We start from the raw sequence: 24,449 nt of genomic DNA on the forward strand, positions 1-24,449 counted from the left end.
CTTTACTCTTCTGTCCTGTGTTTATATTTACGACTGGAAAGAAATACCAGTGCCACCCAAAGAGCTGACAGAATGGAAACAGATACTGCAGTTCAATTCACTAGTAACTTTATTATGTTTAATTAATGTGTATTATAGTTATATAATACACAAAAGCCATGAATATCTTGTAAATTATATCCTTATAAACGGTGAGTTCTGATGTCATCAGTTATAAACGGTGAGTTCTGATGTCATTTCAGTCACATGACTCACTGAAACTTGTGTATTATAATAAATAAAGTACCCCCAGTTGCAAAATATGAGGATATTAGAAGTTACCTCGGAGTTCCATGACCTGTATAAAAACACTCGGCCTTCGGCCTCGTACTTTTATATGGTCATGAAACTCCTCTGTAACTTATAATATCCTTATAATTTACAAGAGGGGGTACTTTATTCACTATATTATAGTTGCCTTGAACTGTGTGTTTTGCAATATGCAAAAGAACAATTTTTGAATGGAGATCCTCTTTAAAGTAGAACTGATTAGTAGCGATGGGCGAATTTCTCCCCTTTCACTTCACCGGAAAATTTCCAGTGAAATTCGCAAAAAAAATTGCAAATGCGACAATTCTGATGCCCGCAACAATTAACAGGCGGCCATTGACATAAGTGCGCATCAGAGTTGTCGCCGGCGTCAAAATAATTTTGACACGCAACTATTTTAAAGCAAGCAACAATTTTAATACGCACGACTATTTTGTCTGAATACATTAGTGAATGGGTGTCCGAATAATTTTGATGCGTGCCAATTTTATGCGCACGACTATGCTGACGCATCAGATTTTTTGGTTGCATCGGATTTTTTGTGGCAGTTTTGCGAATTTATTCACTGGTGGTGAAAAGCAGAAATTTGCAGCAAATTTTCACATCAGTTTTGGAAATTCATTCACTGGTGGCGAAAAGCAGAAATTTGCAGCAAATTAGTGCCTGCCGAATTTATTCGCCCATTACTAGACCTATACCCTAAAAATGAATATGCCTAAAAATGGCATATTTTATATAGTGAACTTATTGCACGAGGCTAAAGTTTGAGCTTGTCAATAGCAGCAATGATCCAGGACTTCAAACTTGTCACAGGGGGTCACCATCTTGGAAAGTGTCTGTGACACTCACATGCTCAGTGGGCTCTGATTGGCTGTTGAGAAGCTAAGCTTAGGGCTCGTCACTAATTATCCAGCAGAAAATGAGCTTCCCTGGCTGTAATATAAGCTGATGCTACAGGTTTGCTGATTATTCAATTCTGATGCTAATTGCACTGGTTTCTGTGCTGCCATGTAGTAATTATGTGTATTAATTACTAATCAGCCTTATATTGTGACATTTCTATTCTATGTGTACTGTATATTGTGAGTGGCTCCCTAAGCTCAGTAAGTGACAGCAGCACAGAGCATGTGCAGTGAATCAGCAGAAAAGAAGATGGGGAGCTACTGGGGCATCTTTGGAGACACAGATCTTTACTGCTAAAGGGCTGTGGTTGCCTTGGGCTGGTACAGAAGCACAAAACATCATGTACAACATTTCTAGCTACTTCTTTAGTTAGGCTTTAGTTCTCCTTTACATTGGATGCAGTGGGGAATCCATAACCACGGATTCTGGATGCAACTTGTTTGACCCCAAAATTAAAAAGTAATGCTTGGCCTGCCACTAGTGATGGGCGAATAAATTCGGCAGGCACAAATTCGCAGCAAATTTCCGTGTTTTGCTGCTGGGAAATAAATTTGCAGAACTGTCGTGAAAATTTGCCGGCGTCAAAAATTTTTGGACGGGCTTCAGAAAAGTCATTTGCGTCAAAACCATTGCACATCAACATTATTCAGACACCTGTTAACTTCAATGGTGGTGTCAAAATTGACGCGAGCATCAGAATTGACGTGGGCATCAAAATTCGCGTTTCGTGAATTTTGCTAATTATTCGGCAAAGTGGAAAGGACAAATTAGCCCATCACTACCTGCCACTTGGAGACACCTAGGGGGTTATTTACTAAACTCCGAATGCAAAAATCACGAAAAATGTGTGATTTTTTTTTATAAAATCGGGCTTTTAAAAAAATCAAGAATTTTTCTGAATTTATTAAACCCCGAGGATGGAAAAGTCAGAATCTGAAAATCCGGCATCTCAGACCTGTCGAGGTTGCTTATAAGTTAATGGGAGAAGTCCCAATGATTTTTTGATGTGCGCTGGGTTTTTGGCAAGACCCCGAAATTCTCGGTGAAAAATCCGAAAAAATCTATCAAATCAAAAAATCTAAATTTTTGTGAAACTGTATTAATAAATAAGCCCAAAAAACCCATGCGGATTTGGTCTGAGTTTTTTTCAGATAAATTCGGACCTTGATAAATAACCCCCCCTACTGTCAGTTCTCAATATGCAAAAAAAAGTGAGAAATAGTTGGATTTTCAGGCTAATTCCAGCGCAGACCACAGAAACTTCCAAACCGGATAGGGACCTCTCCCATTGACTTATATACAACCTCGGCAGGTCTGAGATGCCAGATTTTCAGATTCTGACTTTTCCCCATCCTCTGGGAATAATGAATCCCGAAAAATTTGAGGCTTTTTTTCCACTCAAAATTCAGATTTTATAGTAAAAAAATTTTTTTTGGAGTTTTTGTGATTTGGACTTTAATAAATAACCCCCTAAGTTATGTAGAAAACAATATTTTCTATGGTTCTGGCCACACCCTGATGTTTATACTGAGTGTTAACAATATTTAGCTAGGTTCTGTCAATTGTATATTTTTTCTATAGCCCGTGGCACTGATCTATATTTTATCTTGATTTGGTGATCTAATGGAGGAAATGCAAAAGAGATTTGCAAAGGGAAATATCTGAGGGTTTTTCCCTTTCATTTTGCAAAAATTCTTTTATTTTGCAATTTTAACTTTGTTGTACGTAATTGACTTTTATACAAGCCTTCCTGTAATATGTAAGGTTATGTTAGCAGTCACCCTAAATTTTACCCTTAAAGAATAAGTAAAGAATAAGTAAACTTTTTTTTTTCTATCTCTAAAATGACTCTAAATAGTGCATAACATAATATACCTTTCTCCCAATGTTCAGACTCGTGTGGTTTCTGAGTAACAAGTGTAAAGGAGACGTATAGGATAAAGGAAAAAAAACTTTATTTTGTAGACAATTATAAGTAATACCTGTATATGGTGTTGCTTTTACATCCGCAGCAGTAGAAAATCAAGAGGCGATAGAATAGTTGAGGTCACAGGCCGAGTTCAAACACACCAACATGCAGTACAAAAGCAGCATTCAAAGAATAGTCAAAACACAGGCAAAGGTCAATACTGGGAAATCCACAAAGGTAGGGATCAGAACACAGGAATCAGGAACAAGGAACCAGGAACACAGGAGCTTGGAATACAGGAACTTTGAACGAGGACGGCTTGCAGGAAAACGCAATGACCAAGCCCTGGACAAGGGCCAGGGTTGGGCTTATAAAGGGGACATAAATGGCAATGGGAAACACATGAGGGTAACGAGATGGGAGGAGACATACTGGGAACAGGCAGAGTCAGGAACATAGATGAAGAGTTCAGGTCCAGCCCCAAGAGCCTCCAGTGGCTCACAAGGTAAGTGCAAGTGTCCCAGAAATGCACACACAAGAGTTCAAGTCCAGGGCTGGTCCTGACAGACAGGCTTCAGTTCTCTTTCAGGTCATGCTAGCTGCTGATTGGTTCCTGTCCTACAGTGCAGGGAGCTGAGTGCTGCGGGCAGTAAGCACAAGGCTCCACTGGTTGAAGCTCCTTGTGTTCTACATCAGAATGAGTGAGCTTCACTTGTCCATCAGCTGCCCTGCCCTGACTTTAACAATGGAAACATTACACATACATTATATTATCTTGCAGATGTTGTCAATGCAGAAAGACTGCAAGTTCAATTTAAAATCAGATTTTTTATATTTTATATTTTTTATCTATAGCTAGCAGCCCAGAGCATGTTCTTTGCATTAGCAGAAGATATGATGGACTGTTTCTTGGGGGCATCTTTAGAGGCACAGATCTTCACTGCTAAAGGGATGTGGTAGCTTTGGGCTGGCCCTCAGAACACAAGGTGTAGAATTTCTAGCCGTAGTCTTTGTTCAGCTTTAGGTTTCATTTAACTTAAGTGAACATCTTTGTTTAGAAAGACTTAATCATCTTCTAGGTGTTCTGGTGTGCCTAGTTCTTTTTTCAGTCAGCAAGAGGAACTGTTCTATACAGGTCAACATTCAAGCAAAAACAAATCCTAGTGGTAAGGGTATCTTTGAATAAAGCAGTAGAGAGAATATCTCTAGAGAGTTGAAATTATGTGACTATGTTTTTGATTGTCTATGCGGTTTGTCAAAATCTTGTGGCATCATGTGGACTTGATTCATGTTCACAGAAGGTCTTAACTTTGCATGTTTAAACTTGATTATAATTATAAGCCTTATGTGAGGCCACCAAAACCTAAAAGAACTGTAACCCTTCGGTATGCATTGGGGTTTAGAAATATGCATTGCTCAATGTATGGGAGTCATTTGCAACAGTTACTAATCAGTTACTAATCATTTTAGTAACTAACCAGCAGGTAGCATTTACTGGTCTTCTGTTGAAAAGCAAGCATCTGGTTGCTATGGGTTACTTCACCTAAGTAAATGTTTGGGGAATTTTGTTTGTATTTATTATTTTTTTGGTAGGGGTAGGATTTGCTTCTTTTTGCATTGCTAGATAGGATACAGCTTTTAGGGAAAGGTCTGCAAAATACTGTTCCCTCCTAGTGGGAAGGCCAACATATTCCTTCCAACATGATAAGACAATTTGCTGATCATGAATGCAGAGGATAGGTCATTTATTTCACCAAGATTATGCAATTTTCTTTGAATATTTTGGAAGAGTCTTAATGGTGTGCACTGAGTTGCAAATTGTAATCAGCATTCCGCTGTAATAGGTAGTGCCAATCAATGCATTTGTCAATAGATTTTATTTAAACACACTTTTATTGATTTATATTCATTTATTAAAAACTTGTAAATATAAGCAGCAGAGATGATGAGGGCCTTCATAAACAGGTCAATAGAAGAAATATCCATGCAAGGACAAAGGTGGAGGCAACAATAGTTGTACCTGCCCCAGGAACACCTGTGGTGGTTGGAGAAGTCACATTCCTAGTTACTGAAACATCGGTGGTGGTCGTTATATTATTATAGAGAGAAATAAAGGGGCCTGTGAAGGACACATTTAGAACATTGGCTGAGACTTCAGGAACATATGACTCAATCCATCCCAAATACGCATTCAGTCGGGTATATACTCCTGGACGGTTGGGTTGCCCGCAGCCCACACCAAAGCTCACAACCCCAACCAAATACCAGTGATTGGCTTCAGCACAAACCAAAGGTCCACCAGAGTCACCCTGAAAAACAAAGCGATATGAGCTGCTGGGAAAACATCTGAGTGGCAAACATTCTAGAGGGCATTCTTGGAGTATAAACCAAAAGAACCTTGACTATCCTAAATTGCTACTGATACTTCAAGGGGCAGATTTATAAAGGGTCAAGGTGAATTTTCGAATTAAAAAAATTTGAATTTCAAACTATTACCTTGACTAGTCCAAATTCGATTCAACTTTGAAAAAAATTAAAAATTCGAATATTGAAATTTATCATGTATTGTCTCTTTAAAAATTCAACTTTAACCATTCGCCATCTAAAACCTGCTGAATTGCTCCTAGAACCTATTGGTGGACTTTAAAAAAATCTAAGTTTTTTTGGGGAAAAACTTTGATTCGAATTCAATCGAATACGGACCTATTCGATTGAAAACTGACCTATTTGGAAAAAAAAAACTTCGACTTAATTTTGTTTTTTTCTAAATTTCAGACATTCGAATTTCAGTTTTTCAAATTCTAAATTCGACCCTTGAAAAATATGCCCCCAAGTGTTACTGGTGCTACCACAAAGCATTTTTGAAAAGTGTACTTCTCCTCAGCATACATTAATGACCATCTTTGTCTTAAAATAGTTAGAAATACATCAAATATTGTCATAAGTCAGCCTAACTAAAATCCCCAAGGGTCTCCAGAACCACAAAGTAGTATTTACCCTTAATCAAATACCAATTGAGAGTCATGGTTCTGTGTTCCCTTCCTATCATAGAATGCAACATTCCTCTACATTCAATGTACAGTATATCCCCATTTTTGTCCTCCATATAACATCACCAACCTGGCAAGAGTCTTTTCCACCATTGATGTATCCAGCACATAACATGTCATTTGAAATCACATATGTGTTTGGGTCTAAAGGAGATGGAACTTGAAATAATGTATTGCACTTCTCACTACCAATCAGAGGCACTGCTACTTCCTGGAGGGTATTGGGGTCAGGAAGAGTGACTGTGAAGAAATATCAGAAGATAACATCAGACAACAAAGCTTCTCAGTAAATTCCAACCACCCACCACCCCTATCCAGATAGTCGTTGTATGAAGTACATGTTGCAACTTAAGTATTCTCTAGTAAAGATGGATTAAGACTGGGACCCTAAAGTTCCATTGCCAATGCAGTGCCTCTCACACAGAAACATACAGAACTATCTTTAGGGGCTGAAATCGATAAATCTTTTAACATAGTGGTGCACTAGATAGCAGCAGATGAAGTAGGGAGAGTGAGGAGATTGTAGATATACTGGCATGAGTAGAAAAAGTGTGTTGGGAAGTTATCAAGTGAGCAAGATAGAAACAGTAGGGAAAATAATGACAGTTAGGGCAGGATAGTAACAGTAAAAGAAGATGGAACAACAGAATGTAGGAAACCAAAGGGTTAAATTCCCCTTGTGGTTCAGGAAATGAGGCTACTGTTACCCTCTACTGGTCTGACAATTTACTCTAAATAGTTAATATAATATAATTCTGCTTTGGAGTCCACCTATCAACAAGGGTGGATACTGCTGGATAGCCTGGAGTAAAAGGCCCCAGTAAAGAAAACGGTGCCCTAAGCAAACAAAACTCAGGGAAATGGGAACCTGTGAACTGTGTTAACGACAGAAAAACTTCTGTAATAGGTCACCTCAGAGGTGTAAGTCAGGACAGCTTAGAAAGAGCAGCATGTGGCTCCAACAAAGATTGCTAGACTAGAGCTAACTTTGCCAGGCAATACCTTGGAAACATGCTAGTTTTAAACTTCATGAGATGCTTTACTGAAGGGAATCTAAAACTCTAGCAAGTATTTCATAAAGGTGGTCCTAAGTCTACCAAGTCTCATCCAAGGCATGCATGTAATGAGTTTTACTACAACTGTTATCTACCTTATATTCAGACTTGTACTGAATGACTATGTTCATTACTGTTAAATAAACATCTGCTTGACTGTTAAGAGGTGCCTATTTGTTGTTATTTGCAGACATAATGTGCAGTTTAACAACATCATCCCCTCCTCCAGACACCAACTGGGAGGACCAACTGAATCACCAATGTAACACTGATCTACAAAGTAGTAGCCAGCAATGTGTTGTGGGCCAAAATAATTAATTAGTAAAAGCAGAAAAATATCGATTCACTCAACGCCATCTCTCCCAAACTCTGGTCTAACTAAATCCTACACTTACATTGATAGTATTACCATAGAATGGATTACCATTTGTAAAACCTCAATGCGGGGCAATACTAGTAGAACTACTATGTAGACTAACACCTGTAGAATTTACATTGTAAAATAATACTTGTAGAACCTCAGTGTAGATTATTACTTGTAAAAAGCATTTGTAGATTGCGTAGAAACTTAGAATGAATTACTACTTGTAGAACCATAGATTATTTTTTGTAGAACTAAATTGTTGAGTAGAACCCTAGTATAGATTATTATTTGTAGAATCTTCACTGAGTATTTTTACAGAAAGTATTGGTGTAGATTACTTTACTTTGTCCCTGTCAGGAGCACTCCAGGAGCGCTTCCATCGGTGGCAAATTCAAGATGGTGGCGCCCATGGTTGTCATGTGGGTTCCGACGCCAGCTCACTGATGTCAGTGCGCAAACATGTGACGACATGAAGATGCGTCCTGGCACCAAATTCAAAATAAAAGGACGTTCCGAACACCGGTTCCATGCCCAATTATAGGTCACAACTGCTGGGTATTCTATATTGTGATCATGATTGATTCCTGGCTTTGACCCCTGCTTTAACCCTGAAAATGATCCTTCTCTGCCTGCCTATTGAACTTGTGCTTGGACTTAACTAGGCTTACACCTGACCTCTTTCTGGTTACCGTGAACTTGGACCTAACCCGAGGCTTCCTCCTTCGTCCAAACTTCTCTGTGCTGGGAGCCGCAAGGCCCCTGACAGTCCTCACAGCAAATCTTCTATAATAACACCTACTAAAACTGGCTATGTATTTATAGATATTCTGCATAGTAAGTCAGGTATGTATCGCCATGCAGGTGTGTTCTACTATAAAAGATTTCAATTGCATTTTTATCTTTAATATATACAATTTTTTTCTGTTACATTTTTTGACGTGTACCCTTTAATGCCCACTGGGTGGAGCTACAGCACTGTTTCCAAGTCTCTCCCACAAAGTCAGCAAAGGGCTTCCACGTTTTTTGTCCAATACTCATACTCACCATTACTTGCGATGTTTCCCCAGCCGGTCACCCAGCACTGCAGGCCAGTTGGCAAAGTCAACCCAACAGATGGAAGACAAACTGGTTGGATGTAGTTGGTGTAATTGGCACCCCTGCTGAGCTCCACAAGGGCAATATCAAAGCCAAACTCAGGGGAAGTGTAATTAGGATGAACAATAAATCTTTTGATTTCCATGACAACCTCATTGCCATTTGGCTCACTTATCTGGTAGACTCCAAGATAAACATTGTAGAATGAAGGTGGGTTTGTACTGAAACATAAAAAAAAAAACCTTCTTGAGAAACTGTAAACTGGTTGATGGTCTTTTGTTTATAGAATAATTTACTATGGCCAAAACCAGTGATGAACTAAATAATATTATCTCCTACAGTTTGATGATAAAAAAAAGCCTTCACAAGTTTAGAACGTTCAGCCACTTTTATTCAGTCAAAGCAAATAAATTACTGTCCTCCCCAGAGATACTAAAACCTGTATTTCTTCATATTCAGTGAATAGATTCACACCTCCTTCATTATTATCTACTGACTTATCTATTGTGCTGTCCTACTCACAATCATATCACTCCTCACGCACTTACCTGTTAAAACAGTGAGCTGCAGAGACAACCCAATTATTTGTTATAAGGGTTCCCCCACATAACTCAAAATCCTTGCTATAAAACATCACTTGCCAGGGCCACATGCCTGGCTTTGAATCTTGCCCTCCCATGATGCGATTTAACAGCTGGCGCCTTCCACATTCTGCCAATAAAGTAGGAGATGTTAAGGATTTTCATAAATAAACCATCTTTTTGACCACAGTGCTCACTGTTGCATGTTGATGAAAATTGCTGATTGCCGTTTAAATTAAAATCAGTTTAAATCACTATATGTAGAATTCCAGTGTAGATTACAACTTCTAGAACCTTAGAATGGATTATTACTTTAGATCTGCATTATAGAATGATCATTGTAGATCTATGTTGTATAATAAAACTTCTCTTTAGATCACTATTTGTAGAAACAAGGGTACATCAATATTTATAGAACATAAGCATGGATTACTACTTGTAAAACCTCAATGTCAGGCATTACTAGCAGAACTACTTTGTAGACTAAAACCTGTAGAATTTACATTGTAATACTTATAGAACCTCAGTATAGATTACTATTTGTAGAATCCCAGTATAATAAATGCAGACACTAAAGGGCAGATTTATTAAGATTCGAGTTGTGTTTTCCATGAAACATTCAAAGTTTTTCGGCTGATTTTGTGACTTCTGGTCTTTTCACCTCTTCGGGAGTTTGGCTTCAGCTATTTTCGTGACTTTGGGTCTTTTCGCCTCTTCAGGACTTCCATTTCGGCTGTTTTTGTCACTTCGAGTCTTTTCACCTCTTCGGGACTTCGGCTTTTTTTTGTGACTTCCGGTCTTTTCGCCTTTTCGGGAGTTTGGCTATTTCCGTGACTTTGGGTCTTTTCGCCGCTTCAGGACTTAAATTTCGGCTGTTTTTGTGACTTCCGGTCTTTTCGCCTCTTCAGGAGTTCGGCTATGGCTATTTTCGTGACTTTGGGTCTTTTCGCCTCTTCAGGATTTCCATTTCGGCTGTTTTTTGTGACTTCCGGTCTTTTCGTCTCTTCGGGAGTTCAGCTTCGGCTATTTTCGTGACTTTGGGTCTTTTCGCCTCTTCAGGTCTTTTCGCCTCTTCAGGACTTCCATTTTGGCTGTTTTTGTGACTTTGAGTCTTTTCGCCTCTTCGAGATTTCGGCTGTTTTTGTGACTTCTGGTCTTTTCGCCTCTTCGGGAGTTTGGCATCGGCTATTTTCGTGACTTTGGGTCTCTCCTTCGCTTCAGGACTTTCATTTCAGCTGTTTTTGTAATTTCGGGTCACTCTTTTCGCCTCTTCGGCTTCGCCTATTTTCGTGACTTTGGGTCTTTTCGCCGTTTTAGTGACTTCTGGTCTTTTCGCCTCTTTGGCTATTTTCGTGACTTTGGGTCTTCAGGACTTCAGCTGTTCGGCTTTTCGTCACTTCCACATTCGAGACTTCGGCTTTTCGCCACTTCCACATTCGAGGCCCAGGCCCGGTGCCCCCCTGATGGCGGCCCTGCACACACCCCTGTTTCATGTTACCATAAAAGAATGTTTAAACATTGCCGAAAGCAGATTGAAGGTACAATACAATACACTCCTCAACCTACTCACCTACTGCAGCTTCAGTGACCCCAATTAGTCCTGTAGAAAAAGAGAATATTAAAATTCAGGAAAAAAACTAAGTTTTTGCTCAATTCTCTGTACATACATGGCAGCCCATCTCAATCATGTATTATGGATATCGGTTGTTTTGGGGATCGATAACAGGCTTTTATGGATGGACTATCTATGACTAATTTGGATAGAAAAGTGGAAATCAGATAACAGTAACTCTCTTTAGAATGTGAGTTAACAAAACTGGTTAGAGTTAAAATATATAAGAGGAACACAGTTTTACTATAGAATGATGTACCAGAACAGAACTCAGGGTTACTTATTTTATGGTCAATGGTTTCCATTGTTCCATTGCACTACATTTTTGCATGTGCATTGAGTTTAACGTTGTCAACTCAAAGATGTATCTTTCTTCTGTGTCCCTTCCATGTCAGTATAGATGGGCACTATTGCCCCTGCCAGACAAGGAGGTAGGACCTATAATATAGCCAATCAAAATTAATCATGACCTATAAGACAACCAGACTTTCTCCTCACCACTGTTACTTTATAAGTCCTACTGGACACAATGTAGGATCTACCTCCTCACTCTTTTGGTGATAGAAGCAAAACACAGTTTTGGTTTTTGTAAAATAATTTACTTCATTGTGGACCCAGGGGGATACCGGATACCTCACTATGTACAATACACAAATGATCACCAATTGGGAAGAATTATAGATCTGGGGATACCCTAGCCCTGGGCTAATATAATAATAATCAATTTATATATGTATTTATGTCCATCTGTGCACAAGATTTAGCCTTCTTTCTCCTGTGACTCTGCAAGGCTTTGAATTACTGCCAGCCAGCACTGTGAAATATGTTGGCGCTCTATAAATGTATGTTAATAATAATGTTAATAATTACTGAACACATGATATAGGATGTATGTGTCCAAGATTTGGACAGAAAAGCTATGGATATGGGTTAGTTATAACAGAACTTGAATAACAAAATAAAAGCGCAGATTCTGAACTCTGAACTATTTTTCATCTGTCTACACAAATGAAGAACCAGTAAGTGAAGGTTTCCTTCTTAACACTCCCAATCCTAGTAATACAACTAATGATGCATGGTTCACACATGAAGAAATTCAAAAGAGACTTGAACATGTTAAGATTAACAAAGGTCCAGGGCCAGATGGTATTTATCCCAGGGTAATTAGCGAGCTTAGCTCTGTGATTGCCAAACCTCTTTACTTAATTTTTCAGGATTCATTGAGATCTGGCATAGTGCCGAGAGACTGGCGAATTGCTAATGTGGTGCCTCTATTCAAAAAAGGATCCCGTTCTCAGCCTCAAAACTATAGGCCAGTTAGTCTGACGTCAGTATTAGGAAAGCTTTTTGAAGGGTTAATAAAGGATAAGATACTGGACTTCATAGCAAATCATAATACTAAAAGTTTGTGCCAGCATGGTTTTATGCGTAATAGATCTTGCCAGACTAACTTAATTTCTTTTTACGAGAATGTAAGTAGAGACCTCGATTCTGGGATGGCAGTGGATGTGATTTACTTAGACTTTGCTAAAGCATTTGATACAGTGCCACACAAAAGGTTACTGGTTAAATTAAGGAATGTTGGCCTGGAACATAGTATTTGTACCTGGATAGAGAACTGGCTAAAAGATAGACTACAAAGAGTGGTGGTAAATGGAACATTTTCTAATTGGACCAGTGTTGTTAGTGGAGTACCGAACATTTTCTAATTGGACCAGTGTTGTTAGTGGAGTACCGCAGGGCTCTGTACTAGGTCCCTTGCTTTTCAACTTGTTTATTAATGACCTGGAGGTGGGCATTGAAAGTACTATTTCTATTTTTGCAGATGATACTAAATTGTGCAGAACTATAGGTTCCATGCAGGATGCTGCCACTTTGCAAAGTGATCTGTCTAAACTGGAAAACTGGGCAGCAAACTGGAAAATGAGGTTCAACGTTGATAAATGCAGGTTATGCACTTTGGCAAAAATAATATAAATGCAAGTTATACACTAAATGGCAGTGTGTTGGGAGTTTCCTTAAATGAAAAGGATCTAGGGATCTTTGTAGATAACACGTTGTCTAATTCTGGGCAGTGTCATTCTGTGACTACTAAAGCAAATAAAGTTCTGTCTTGCATAAAAAAGGGCATTAACGCAAGGGATGAAAACATAATTATGCCTCTTTATACTGTAGGTCCCTGGTAAGGCCTCATCTGGAGTATGGGGGCAGTTTTGGACTCCAGTCCTTAAGAGGGATATAAATGAGCTGGAGAGAGTGCAGAGACTAAGTGCAACTAAATTGGTTAGAGGGACGGAAGACTTAAATTATGAGGGTAGACTGTCAAGGTTGGGGTTGTTTTCTCTGGAAAAAAGGCGCTTGCGAGGGGACATGATTACACTTTACAAGTACATTAGAGGACATTATAGACAAATAGCAGGGGACCTTTTTACCCATAAAGTGGATCACGTACCAGAGGCCTCCCCTTTAGACTAGAGGAAAAGAACTTTCATTTGAAGCAACGTAGAGGGTTCTTCACAGTCAGGACAGTGAGGTTGTGGAATGCTCTGCCGGGTGATGTTGTGATGGCTGATTCAGTTAATGCCTTTAAGAATGGCTTGGATGATTTTTTGGACAGACATAATACAAAGGCTATTGTGATACTAAACTCTATAGTTAGTATAGGTATGGGTATATAGAATTTTAATTAAAAGTAGGGAGGGGTGTGTGTATGGGGCTGGGTTTTCATTTGGAGGGGTCGAACTTGATGGACTTTGTCTTTTTTCAACCCAATTTAACTATGTAACTATGTAACAGTGAGTATGGGGCAAATTCACTAACCGCCGAAAATTCGGCAGCGATGGCTTCGCTCACATTGCCAGGCGAAAATTTGTCAGGACAGCACTTAATTCTGTTTTGTTAGTCATGACTTTTTTAGTAAGTTCGATTTATCATCAGTTATTTTATTCCCACCCCCCTCATTGCTTTTGGGGCATGGCTTTGGTAGATCCCATCCGACTGACGTCTAAATGATGAAGAAGAAAATGAGAATTCACTTCTTCATGTCAAAGTTGCATTTCTTCTAGTCCTGACAAGTCAATACAGGGTTTCCCACCCAAGTTATTAATATTGATCCATTACTGCTTTGGTCAAACAGTGGTGAGGAGGAATTCAGATGGTCTTATAGGTCATGAATATTTCTAACTGGCTATGTTATAGGTTCTATAGTAGCTCGTGGTCTGAGATGGGAGATACTGCCCCTCTCTACTAACATGTCGGAAGTAGAAGAAATGGAATTTATGAAGGTAAATTAAATTATTATTTTATTTACTGCTGGCAGGTGGTATTTTTATGAGATATACAGTAAACCATATCTCAGTGATTTCCCAATTTCCTCTAAGCGATATATTGGACTTTGTGCCTATTTTCGAAATAATTAAAGAAACGGTACATTAGGTGGCCAAGGGTTTAAAGAGATTCTGTCGCAGAAAAGCAAGGGGTTTTTTTTGTTGTTTTTTTTTTTTTTTTTACAAAATAGCACTCCTTCAGCAGAATCTTACATTGAAATCCATTTTTCAAAAGAGCTAACAATTTTTTTATATTTAATGTGAAATTTGAAACTAGACATTTTCTTAGTTTCCCAGGTGCCCTAAGCCACGTGAATTGTGCTCTGACAAACCTCAGTCACTATTTACTGCGCTGCACGTTGGAATGATATCACCCCCCAGCAGCCTATCAATAGAAACAATGGGAAGGAAACCAAATAACAGCTCCCTGACACCTGCATTTCTAAAACTGATCCCATAACCCTAACCCCAGTGTTAGTAATGAGAACAGTACTCAGTAGTAAAAACCCAAGTCCGCCAGACATGCAAAACTAAATAATTGTATCTAAATGCTAACTGTCATTAAAACACTATGTGAACTAAGCAAAGAAAACTGACTTTAATTTGAAACTTCAATATATTTCTTTTTACTTTTGTTTGTTTGTGGGAAACTTAAAACTTTATGGTAGAATTATTTGCAATGTACACACTGTAATTTAGAAATAAAAACTACACCATAAAATGACAGAATTCCTTTAACATCTTGATAACTCTCATATTGTGGTTCTCACTGAGTATTTTTGTTTGTTTGTGGGAAAGTTAAAACTCAATAAAAAACAACTTGGAAAAAAAAATCCAAGTCCAGCTAACCCAAGTCGTTACTCCTTCAGTTACATTGAGTTGCAGAAACAATAGATTATCATAAAGCAGTTCCATTGTGAAGTGCTGGCTCTTTCTGAAATCCCCTGACCAGGAACAATGACCTTAAAAATATAACATTTATTGGTTCAAAAAAAATATTTTTTATGGTAGAATTATTTGCAATGTACACACTGTAATTTAGTAATGAAAACGACGCCATGATAATGACTGAATACATTTAACACATTGCTAACTCTCACATTGTAGTTCTCACTGAGTCTGAGCAACTTCATGAAGAAAAGGATATCATGGAGTGGCAAATCTGTCTACATAATATATCACCAGAGAGTTTTGCCATCATTATTATCATCACTACGCAGCAACTACATCCCTGGGGAAGGACCTCGTGCAACTGAAGACATAAAGACAGGAGAAACCTGATGGACCTGCTTCAGCTCTGATATTTATATATTTTATAACTACTCAATGCATTGCTGATAAAATCTTTCTTCCATACCCTTTACTTAACTTAAGAAAATCTGGAAAATATATTTTCTAATCTTTTAACTTTTTTCAGGCAAGATAAAATCCAGGTGGTTAAATTAGGTGCAGCTCATGCAGTAGATCCAAAGTCTTATGCTCTATGAAGACACTTACCCAAGTTCAGCAGGAGCAGAGTTCTCATTAAACGGAACCAGTTCATGATTATTTCCTTTCGTCTGGCCACTGAGTACAGAGACTGGCTGTATATCTATTCTGTCCTACAGTGGGAGTTACCAACTTTAGCTAACAAATGAGAACACACACCCTGTTTAACCAGATTTGCCGTAATCAATGCCTTTGTATCTTGAAAAGCTGTTTCTAAGACATTGAGAAATACCGAATGTTACTGAGAAACGGATTTCGAAATGTTTCGAAGTCCAAAGCCACAGAACTTCTAAAGAACAGTAAATTTTACTGCAGTGAAATATAAAATGTGCCGGCAGTGTAAAGAAAATGGAAGAAACAGAAGGGGACGTAGAGCTGGCTACATGATTGGCTTTCTTTCCTCTTACCAGCCATAAATATTACATAGCATTTCTAATGTGTGCGAGTTGAATGCGGCAGTAATTCTAAGGATCTCAACATGGCAATAAGAATAACATGCTAAAAACATGCAATATCAATTTAATGCAAGATCCTTCACCGCTGCAATGCTTCTAGAATTTTCGGATACAACACTAGATTGTGGGGGAAAAGCATGGCAAATTTTGTCTAACAAACAGATGTTTGAGGAACTGCTACCTGAGAGCAGTTTTTGGAGGGTAAATCAATGTAAACAAGACAAAAAGTTTCCTATCATTACACAGGAACCATGGGTACCATCAGTTTTGTTTCTAATAGGGATGGGCGAATTTGACCCGTTTCGCCAAAAATTCGCCGCTGGCGAAATGTCGCAGACGCCCATTAAAGTCTATGGGCGTCAAAAAAAATTTGTCGCACGGCAAAATTATTTTGGCACGAGTCTTTTTTTTTTTGACGCACGCCGCCATACAAGTCTATGGGCGTAATTTTTTCGGCGAAAAAATACGCCCATCCCTAGTGTCTAATAAGCTTGTCCAACTATACACTCACGGCTTGCTCCTATTATATATAATTGGATAATTACACTCACAAATGAATTGGAGAGAGGGAGGCAATAATAGTGAGATGCTGCAGTTGTTTTATGTCCGCAGTGGAAAGGGGAACTCTCTTCATCTGTTCTTCCATTAGTTTGGTGTCTAATAAGCTTGTCCAACTATACACTCTCCGCTGCTCCTATTATATATAATTGGATAATTACACTCACAAATGATTTGGAGAGAGGGGTCCCTCACCATAGTGGGGTCATTCTCCACCTGACCCACTGCTGCCCCGTGCACTCGGGTTCAGTAATGGTATCCAGTATTAATCGATCTGCTGTTCCCTAAGCTTAGTCTGTGTTGGCAGTATGAATATTATGCCTGGCACTCACTTGGATGGATTAATATATAACATACCATATTACTAAGAAATGAGTCACCGAGCAAGACTATTGAGATAGCAGAGCAATGAGGGAAAGGGCAACATTATGATCCAAGCCAATTCATTAAAATAAATACAGAAATAAATTAATCGTAAATATAAATTAGTCAGCCTCAGTACAGTCAGCAGGCTAATTACAGTATGTTTACAGTCATTTTTTTTGTTTGACATGATTACACATGCCAAGGGCTCGGTGCCAGGCATACTATTCACTATTTTGCATTTATACTGCCAACACTAAGCTAAGGTAATCGCACCTGGATTAATATATAACATGCCGTATAACAGATGTTTGGGGAACTGCTACCTGAGAGCAGTTTTTGGAAGGTAAATCAATGTAAACAATACATAACAATAATAAGCTTGGCCAACTTTACACTCATGGCTGCTCCTATTATATATATATATAATCGGATAATTACACTCACAAATGAATTGGAGAGAGGGAGGCAATAATAGTGGGTTCTGGTCAAGGACGGCGGCAGGTATAAATCTTGCAGACTGTAACCTAATGGCAGATATAATTTACCTTAGATAAATATAAAGTTGGGATGCAATAGATATCAATATTTGAGCATTTAAGTTAGTTACGAGAAGTGTCCTGTTTGCCAATGTAGTTTTCTCGTTGGGTAATAAAGTCCTAATACTGGGCCAGCCTCAGTTTTATCAACTCCTGCGGAAATTTCACAGAAGTGTCGATAAGAAAACCAGCTCCAGCCGCGTCAGTCTCCAAATTACAAAAGTGTTGCAAGTTCAATAAACTCATGACAGGTATTTGGATTTGTTTTGTCAAGTCAACTCATACGGAAATTTCACAGAAGTGTCGATAAGAAAACCAGTTCCAGCCGCGTCAGTCACGAAATTACAAAAGTGTTGCAAGTAAAACAAACTTATGACAGGTATCCGGATTTGTCCTAATGACATAATGTGTAAAAAATTGTCATTATTGCACCAGAAAATTGTCAGGCATTCACTAAAAATTCTTCACTACGTGTCAAGGTAAAGAGACAGTCATTTATAACCCCTCCCCCAATTTATTTTTTTGCCCTCAGAGTATGTAAGAATCAAAATATTTCTCTAGGAATCCAAAAAGTGAAGGACGTAGTCCAGAGTGTTAGGTCCCAGTGAAATGTGCCCCCCGAAGTTGGAGGCCAAATGAGTCGGTTTGGCTAGGATGTGGCTCGATCTGTATTTGAAAAAAATTGCTGACTCGGAATCAAATTATGATTCGGATTCGGCCGGGCAAAAGGATTCAGCCGAATCCGAATCCTGCTGAAAAAGGCCGAATCCCGAACCAAATCCTGGATTTGGTGCATCCCTAGTCCCTACTTGAGAATTGAGTTCCTGCTTCAACTCCCACTTAATCAAGGATTCAGTTGCAGAATGTAGAAATACAAGCAGAGGAAACACATACACAAGTACAGAGCTTGGTAGGAAACCAGGGGGAGAAAACCCATTGTGACACTAGAGGAGATGTGGTGTGTCCATCACCAGTATATGGGCGGGTGAGCTATGGGGCGAGTTCAACCCACAACCGGCCGGCAACCCACTAGGAACGTGTTGCGCTCGACCAAGCCTGCCCAACCCATGAGTTGGCGGTTCTTGTTTATGTGGTAGCAATACATAGAAATTCACTGGGCAGCAAAGGCAGCTTGGTACATTTTTTCCATTGTAATTAAAAATAAGCCCACTTTTCTATTTCCATTTAGGCTTTGAGCCTTTAGAAGCTTCTACCCAGGACCAAGAACATGTTCAGATCAGCTGCCAGTGATCCTTCTGCAGATAAAAGTTACTTAACATTCGCTCCAGTTGGCCAAGGCCAAAGGCAGCGTGGGTGGAAGATTGAATCTTTTGGAAAAGTCATACCTTCAGTATGTGAATTATTAACCAATGAAGTTACAATCAGCTGGATCTGTATTTATAAAACAGTTCCTGTTTCAGAGAGAGAATAAACAACCTCCATGTCAGTGATGGACATATTACTCACCATAGACAAACACAGCTTTAGATATGGAGCAATAAAATGTGATAGATCGATTGTATTAACTGTATTGCCACTTGGCTTCCAATTCAAACATAACAAGCTCCTTCATAAGAGATTCTGATAAAGTCAGATAACAACTAAGTATTAAGCAATAAAAGCAGTGTTTTGAGGACAACACTCAGAAGTCTGCTGTGATCAAGCTTTATTCCAAGATACGTAATTACACAACAGGTTTTGGGCCTTACGTGCCATTTCCAGAATGTTAAAGCTTCTTAAACACACCCTTCCCAACCCCCCACCAACTAGGTAATTAATGTCCTTGGGTGTATCAAGGTCTTTGAATTTGGCAATGATCCATTCCATTCCAAAGTCTTTGTGTTGTACAAAAAGTCTATTCACTAGGAAAAGAACATTTAAGACTATATAGAAACAATCAGTGCACTAGAAACATATCCCCACTGCTTTTGATAGCATTTCCTTACCTGATACAATAGTAGCTGCAGGTGATCCATTTAAACAAAGCAACAAAATGTCCATGACGGTGTCGGTTTTTTGTATCAATACTGAACGAGGCAACAAAAGAGTGAGGTAAGTCTCAAGCAAAAGGGCTTGTCTAGTACATAAAAAAAGTGGCTACTGTGGGCCGAAACAAGCAATTGTATTTCTGCCAAGATTAACATATAAACTGTAGTATGCTATACTTTACCATCAGCAGAATTACCTTAACTTTAGAAATAAAACAGGTTGATACCACTTACACCATTACTGAAAAAGGCATATAATATAACATTATAATGGAATGTTATACATCGTCAGTCTGCATTAATGCAACTTATAAAAAGGGTTTAAGGCTCCAGAAATCATTCAGTCCCTCTGAGACTATTGTATTAAGCCATTCAATCCATTTCCCTTGACCGTGTAATAATCTCTTATGCCTATCAACACCTCTTCTATCTGTTCGAATTTTTTCCTGTACACACCACCTCAGTTGCATCAGATTATGTTTAAAGGGATACTGTCATGGAAAAACATGTTTTTTCCAAAACACATCAGTTAATAGTGCTGCTCCAGCAGAATTCTGCACTGAAATCCATTTCTCAAAAGAACAAACAGATTTTTTTACATTCCATTTTGAAATCTGACATGGGGCTAGACATATTGTCAGTTTCACAGCTGCCCCTGGTCATATGACTTGTGCCTGCACTTTAGGATGGAACTACTTTCTGGCAGGCTGTTATTTCTCCTACTTGTAACTGAATCAGTCTCAGTGGGACTTGGCTTTTACTATTAAGTGCTGTTTTTAGATCTTCCAGGGAGCTGTTATCTTGTGTTAGGGAGCTGTTATCTCGTTACTTTCCCATTGTTATGTTGTTAGGCTGCTGGGGGGAGGGAGGGGGTGATATCACTCCAATTTGCAGTACAGCAGTAAAGAGTGACTGAAGTTTATCAGAGCACTGTCACAAGTCACATGACTGGGGCAGCTGGGAAATTGACAATATGTCTAGCCCCATGTCAGTTTTTAAAATTTAATATAACAAAATCTGTTTGCTCTTTTGAAAAATTGATTTCAGTGCAGAATTCTGCTGGAGCAGCGCTATTAACTGATGCATTCTGAAAAAAACATATTTTCCCATGACAGTATCCCTTTAAAATCATCCAAGTGTCTGGAAACTGTGTGTCTTTTTTTTTTTTAAAGTTTCCTATATACCCTCTTGATAAAACAGAGCTCTTCAGCGGCATGGAGGAGTTTTTCCGGAGACTGCGGCTGAAAGAGTTCTTCCATGAAAGACCAAACATAACACCAGAGGATAACATGGAGAATCGTTTAAACAAAGCAAAAAAGAAAAGCAACTGGACCCCACAACCAGCACAAAACCAGAAACTGGACCAATACATTGATTGTTTCAGACAAAGAAAGTTAATTTACCATATCAGTATCCAGGAGAAAAACGTTATACGGACTTTGAAAACCTACAAGGATTTAATAATTAAACCAGCTGATAAAGGGGGTGCTGTGGTAATAATGGACACCAGAGATCACATAACGAAGCCAAAAGACTGTCTAACTCATAAATATACAAAGGAATTAAAACAAGTTATCAGTGGTCTCGCCCCCCCCACAAACACACTTAATGGACTTGATACCAGTGAACCCCAGAATTGGTACCTTTTACATGTTACCCAAAATACATAAGGAAGGAAACCCAGGGCGACTCATCATCTCTGGTATTGGAACATTAACTGAGGGCATATCTGGCTGGGTAGAAAACATCTTCAAGCCAATTGTAAGAAAAACACCCAGCTTTATACAAGACACCACTGAACTTTTAAACAAACTGACCAATATAGGTCCACTTCCAGAGGGCACCATCCCAGCTACCATTGATGTGGAGTCTCTGTATACCAACATCATACATGAAGACGGTATTGCAGCCTGCCAGCACTTCCAAGCACAAATCATATGCCCATAGTCCCAACTCTACAACTGATCAGATTTATACTGAAACACAACTACTTCTCATTAGGAGATGCCATATACCTCCAACTGAAGGGAAGTGCTATGGGGAAGCAAAATGGCACCTCAGTATGTCAATCTGTTTATGGCCCAGTTAGAAGACAATTTCCTGGCTTCCTGCAACACCAGGCCCTTAACCTGTTTACAGTATAGAATAGATGACATACTTATCATGTGGACAGCCTCAGAAAAATAACTATTGACCACCAAAAATGTAACCAATTCCACCCCACCATCAACCTTACCCTTAACCACTCTTACTCACACATCAAATTCCTGGATACAACCATCTACATCAAAAATGGAACCATACAAACATCCCTATCCCAAAAACCAACAGGCCACATTTCTTATGTGGGACAGTTTTCATCCTCATCACATAAAAATTGAACGACAGAAATAAACATCTCCATTCCTTACGGAAAGCTTTTGTTAATCAGGGATACCATCCGCAGGTTATTGATGATCAGTTATTGATGATCAATTCCACAGAGCAACTCAAATACCCAGAGACACACTGTTGGATTACAAAGAAAAGACAGAAAACACCAGGGTAACTATTGTACTTACCTACAACCCACAACTGAACATTATTAGAAAAATAGCCAAAGACCTGCAACCCAAGCTCCATACAGATACCCAACTAAAACAAATATTCCCAGAACTTCCCCTCTTGTCTTATAGACAATCACCTAATCTGAGGGAAATGATTGTCAGACGTCTCTTCCTAAAACAACTAAAGCAGCGACATTTCCTGCAACAGCAACAGATGTGAAACCTGCAAATAAATCCCGTGCAAAGTTGCAATTCCGAATACACAAAAAGTCTACACCATTCTGGACCACTATTTGTGTGTTTCATCCAATGTGGTATATATGATTACATGTACTGGGTGCTCTACAGGAGGCAGATACATTGGTGAAACAGGACAAAAATTGCGCACAAGGATGAACCATCACAGACATAAAACCAACAGCAAATCATGTGATACACCAGTGGGGCAACACCTCTGCAGTCAAAATCACAGTCTTCAGGACATGCAGGTCTTAATTCTAAAAGGGAACTTTAAAACTGAACAGGAAAGGAAGATTTATGAATTCAAATGTATGGAGTTATTTAACACATTAAGACAGGGCCTTAATTTAGGGTCAGGTTTCATGTCTCACTATGTGACCTGACTGAATCCAGACTCCTGGACTATTTACAACCCACCCTAATTCATTGTATTATCTCTACAATTGATCTCTATCTATCTGTAATAGATCTATCTGCCCATGAATACCTTTCACTGATCTAACAGTATATATGCTGTGCCTTTCTAGCTTTCATTTGTATTTTGCCTGACGAAGGGACCTTGGTGCTCCCAAAGCTTGCAATCTATTTTTATCGTTTGCCCATATGGGTATCACTTCTACAATTCTTTTTGTATTTGTTTGTTTTTTTATTGTTATCTTTTATATACCACCTGTGTTCTTGAGCCCTTTTCTTGATCTCCATTTTTGTCTGGCCAACATAGTCTATAACACATGGGCATTTTAACAAATATATGTTGAGTTACAGGTAATGTGACATTTAGGGGCACATTTACTTAGCTCGAGTGAAGGAATAGAAGAAAAAAAACTTTGAATTTCGAATGTTTTTTTTGGCTACTTCGACCATCGAATTGGCTACTTCAACCTTCAAAAGTCCCCATAGGCTTTCTAACAATTTTTAGGTGGAAGAAAAATCATTCGATCGATGGATTAAAATCTTTCGAATCTAACGATTCGAAGGATTTTTTGTTCGACCAAACTATTTGCGGTAAATCCTTCGACTTCGATATACATTCAGCAGTCGAATATCGAGGGTTAATTAACCCTTCAATATTCGACCCTATGTAAATCTGCCCCTTAATGTTGATTGCATGCCCTTTAGTCAGGTGGTTAATCCTGGTGCCTTTAATTATTGAGGAACAACAATTGCATCCCAAACAGGGGTATGTCCCGTGTTTGGGTTTACCTTTAAATGTATTACTCTTGGGTCTAGTATCAGAAGGACAAAGCCCCTGTTTGGGATGCAATTGTTGTTGTTAATCCTGAGGCCTTTAATTATTGAGGAACAACAATTGCATCCCAAACAGGGGCTTTGTCCTTCTGATACTACAAGAGGTGGGGATAAACATAAGAGATTATTACAAGATGAAAGAAAATGTATTAAACGGCTTAATACACTAGACCCAGACCAGTCCTAGACTGAATGATTTCTGGAGCCTTAAACTCTTTTTGTAAATTGCATTAATGCAGACTAACAATGTATAACATTCCATTCCCTCTTTAACCTGCAGGACCTGAATATAGAATTCATCAGCGACATAGCTGAATAAAGGTAAAGTTAAGGTAATTACACTGGTGGTAAAGTATAGAATACTAGATATGTTAATCTTGGCAGAAAAACAATTGCTTTTTTTCTGCCCACAGTAGACTTTTTCTATGTGCAGTACTAGACAAGCCCTTTTGCTTGAGACTTACCTTGTGACAATAACTCTTTTTGTTGTCTCATACAGGATTGATACAAAAAAACTACACCGTCATGGACATTTTGTTGCTTTGTTTAAATGTATCACCTGCAGCTACTATTGTATCAGTTAAGGAAATGTTACCAAAAGCTGTGGGGATATGTTTCTAGTGCACTGATTGTTTCTATATAGTTTTAAATTGTTTTAAATGTTCTTTTCCTAATGAAAAGACTTTTTGTACAACACAAAGACTTTGGAATGGATCTTTGCCCAATTCAAAGACCTTGGATACACCTGAGGACATTAATTACCCAGTTGGTGGGGGGATGGGAAGGGTGTGTTTAAGAAGCTTTAATGTTCTGTCTGGGG

General features: G+C 38.8%; 1 protein-coding gene across 1 annotated transcript; it reads right to left on the bottom strand.

Moving 5' to 3' along the window:
- Positions 1–4,979: 4,979 nt before the first annotated feature.
- LOC108703966 (serine protease 27) lies at positions 4,980–15,842 on the bottom strand. The gene is made up of 6 exons (XM_018240278.2): positions 15,702–15,842; positions 10,837–10,866; positions 9,234–9,396; positions 8,635–8,906; positions 6,242–6,411; positions 4,980–5,430 (listed from the first exon to the last, which is right to left on the bottom strand). Exons 1-6 carry the CDS (start codon positions 15,745–15,747, stop codon positions 5,077–5,079), a joined length of 1,035 nt encoding a protein of 344 aa, XP_018095767.1. The 5' UTR covers positions 15,748–15,842; the 3' UTR covers positions 4,980–5,076.
- Between the last annotated feature and the right edge of the window lie 8,607 nt (positions 15,843–24,449).

Source organism: Xenopus laevis, chromosome 9_10L, assembly GCF_017654675.1.
Source record: "Xenopus laevis strain J_2021 chromosome 9_10L, Xenopus_laevis_v10.1, whole genome shotgun sequence".
NCBI classification, from domain to species: Eukaryota; Metazoa; Chordata; class Amphibia; order Anura; family Pipidae; genus Xenopus; species Xenopus laevis.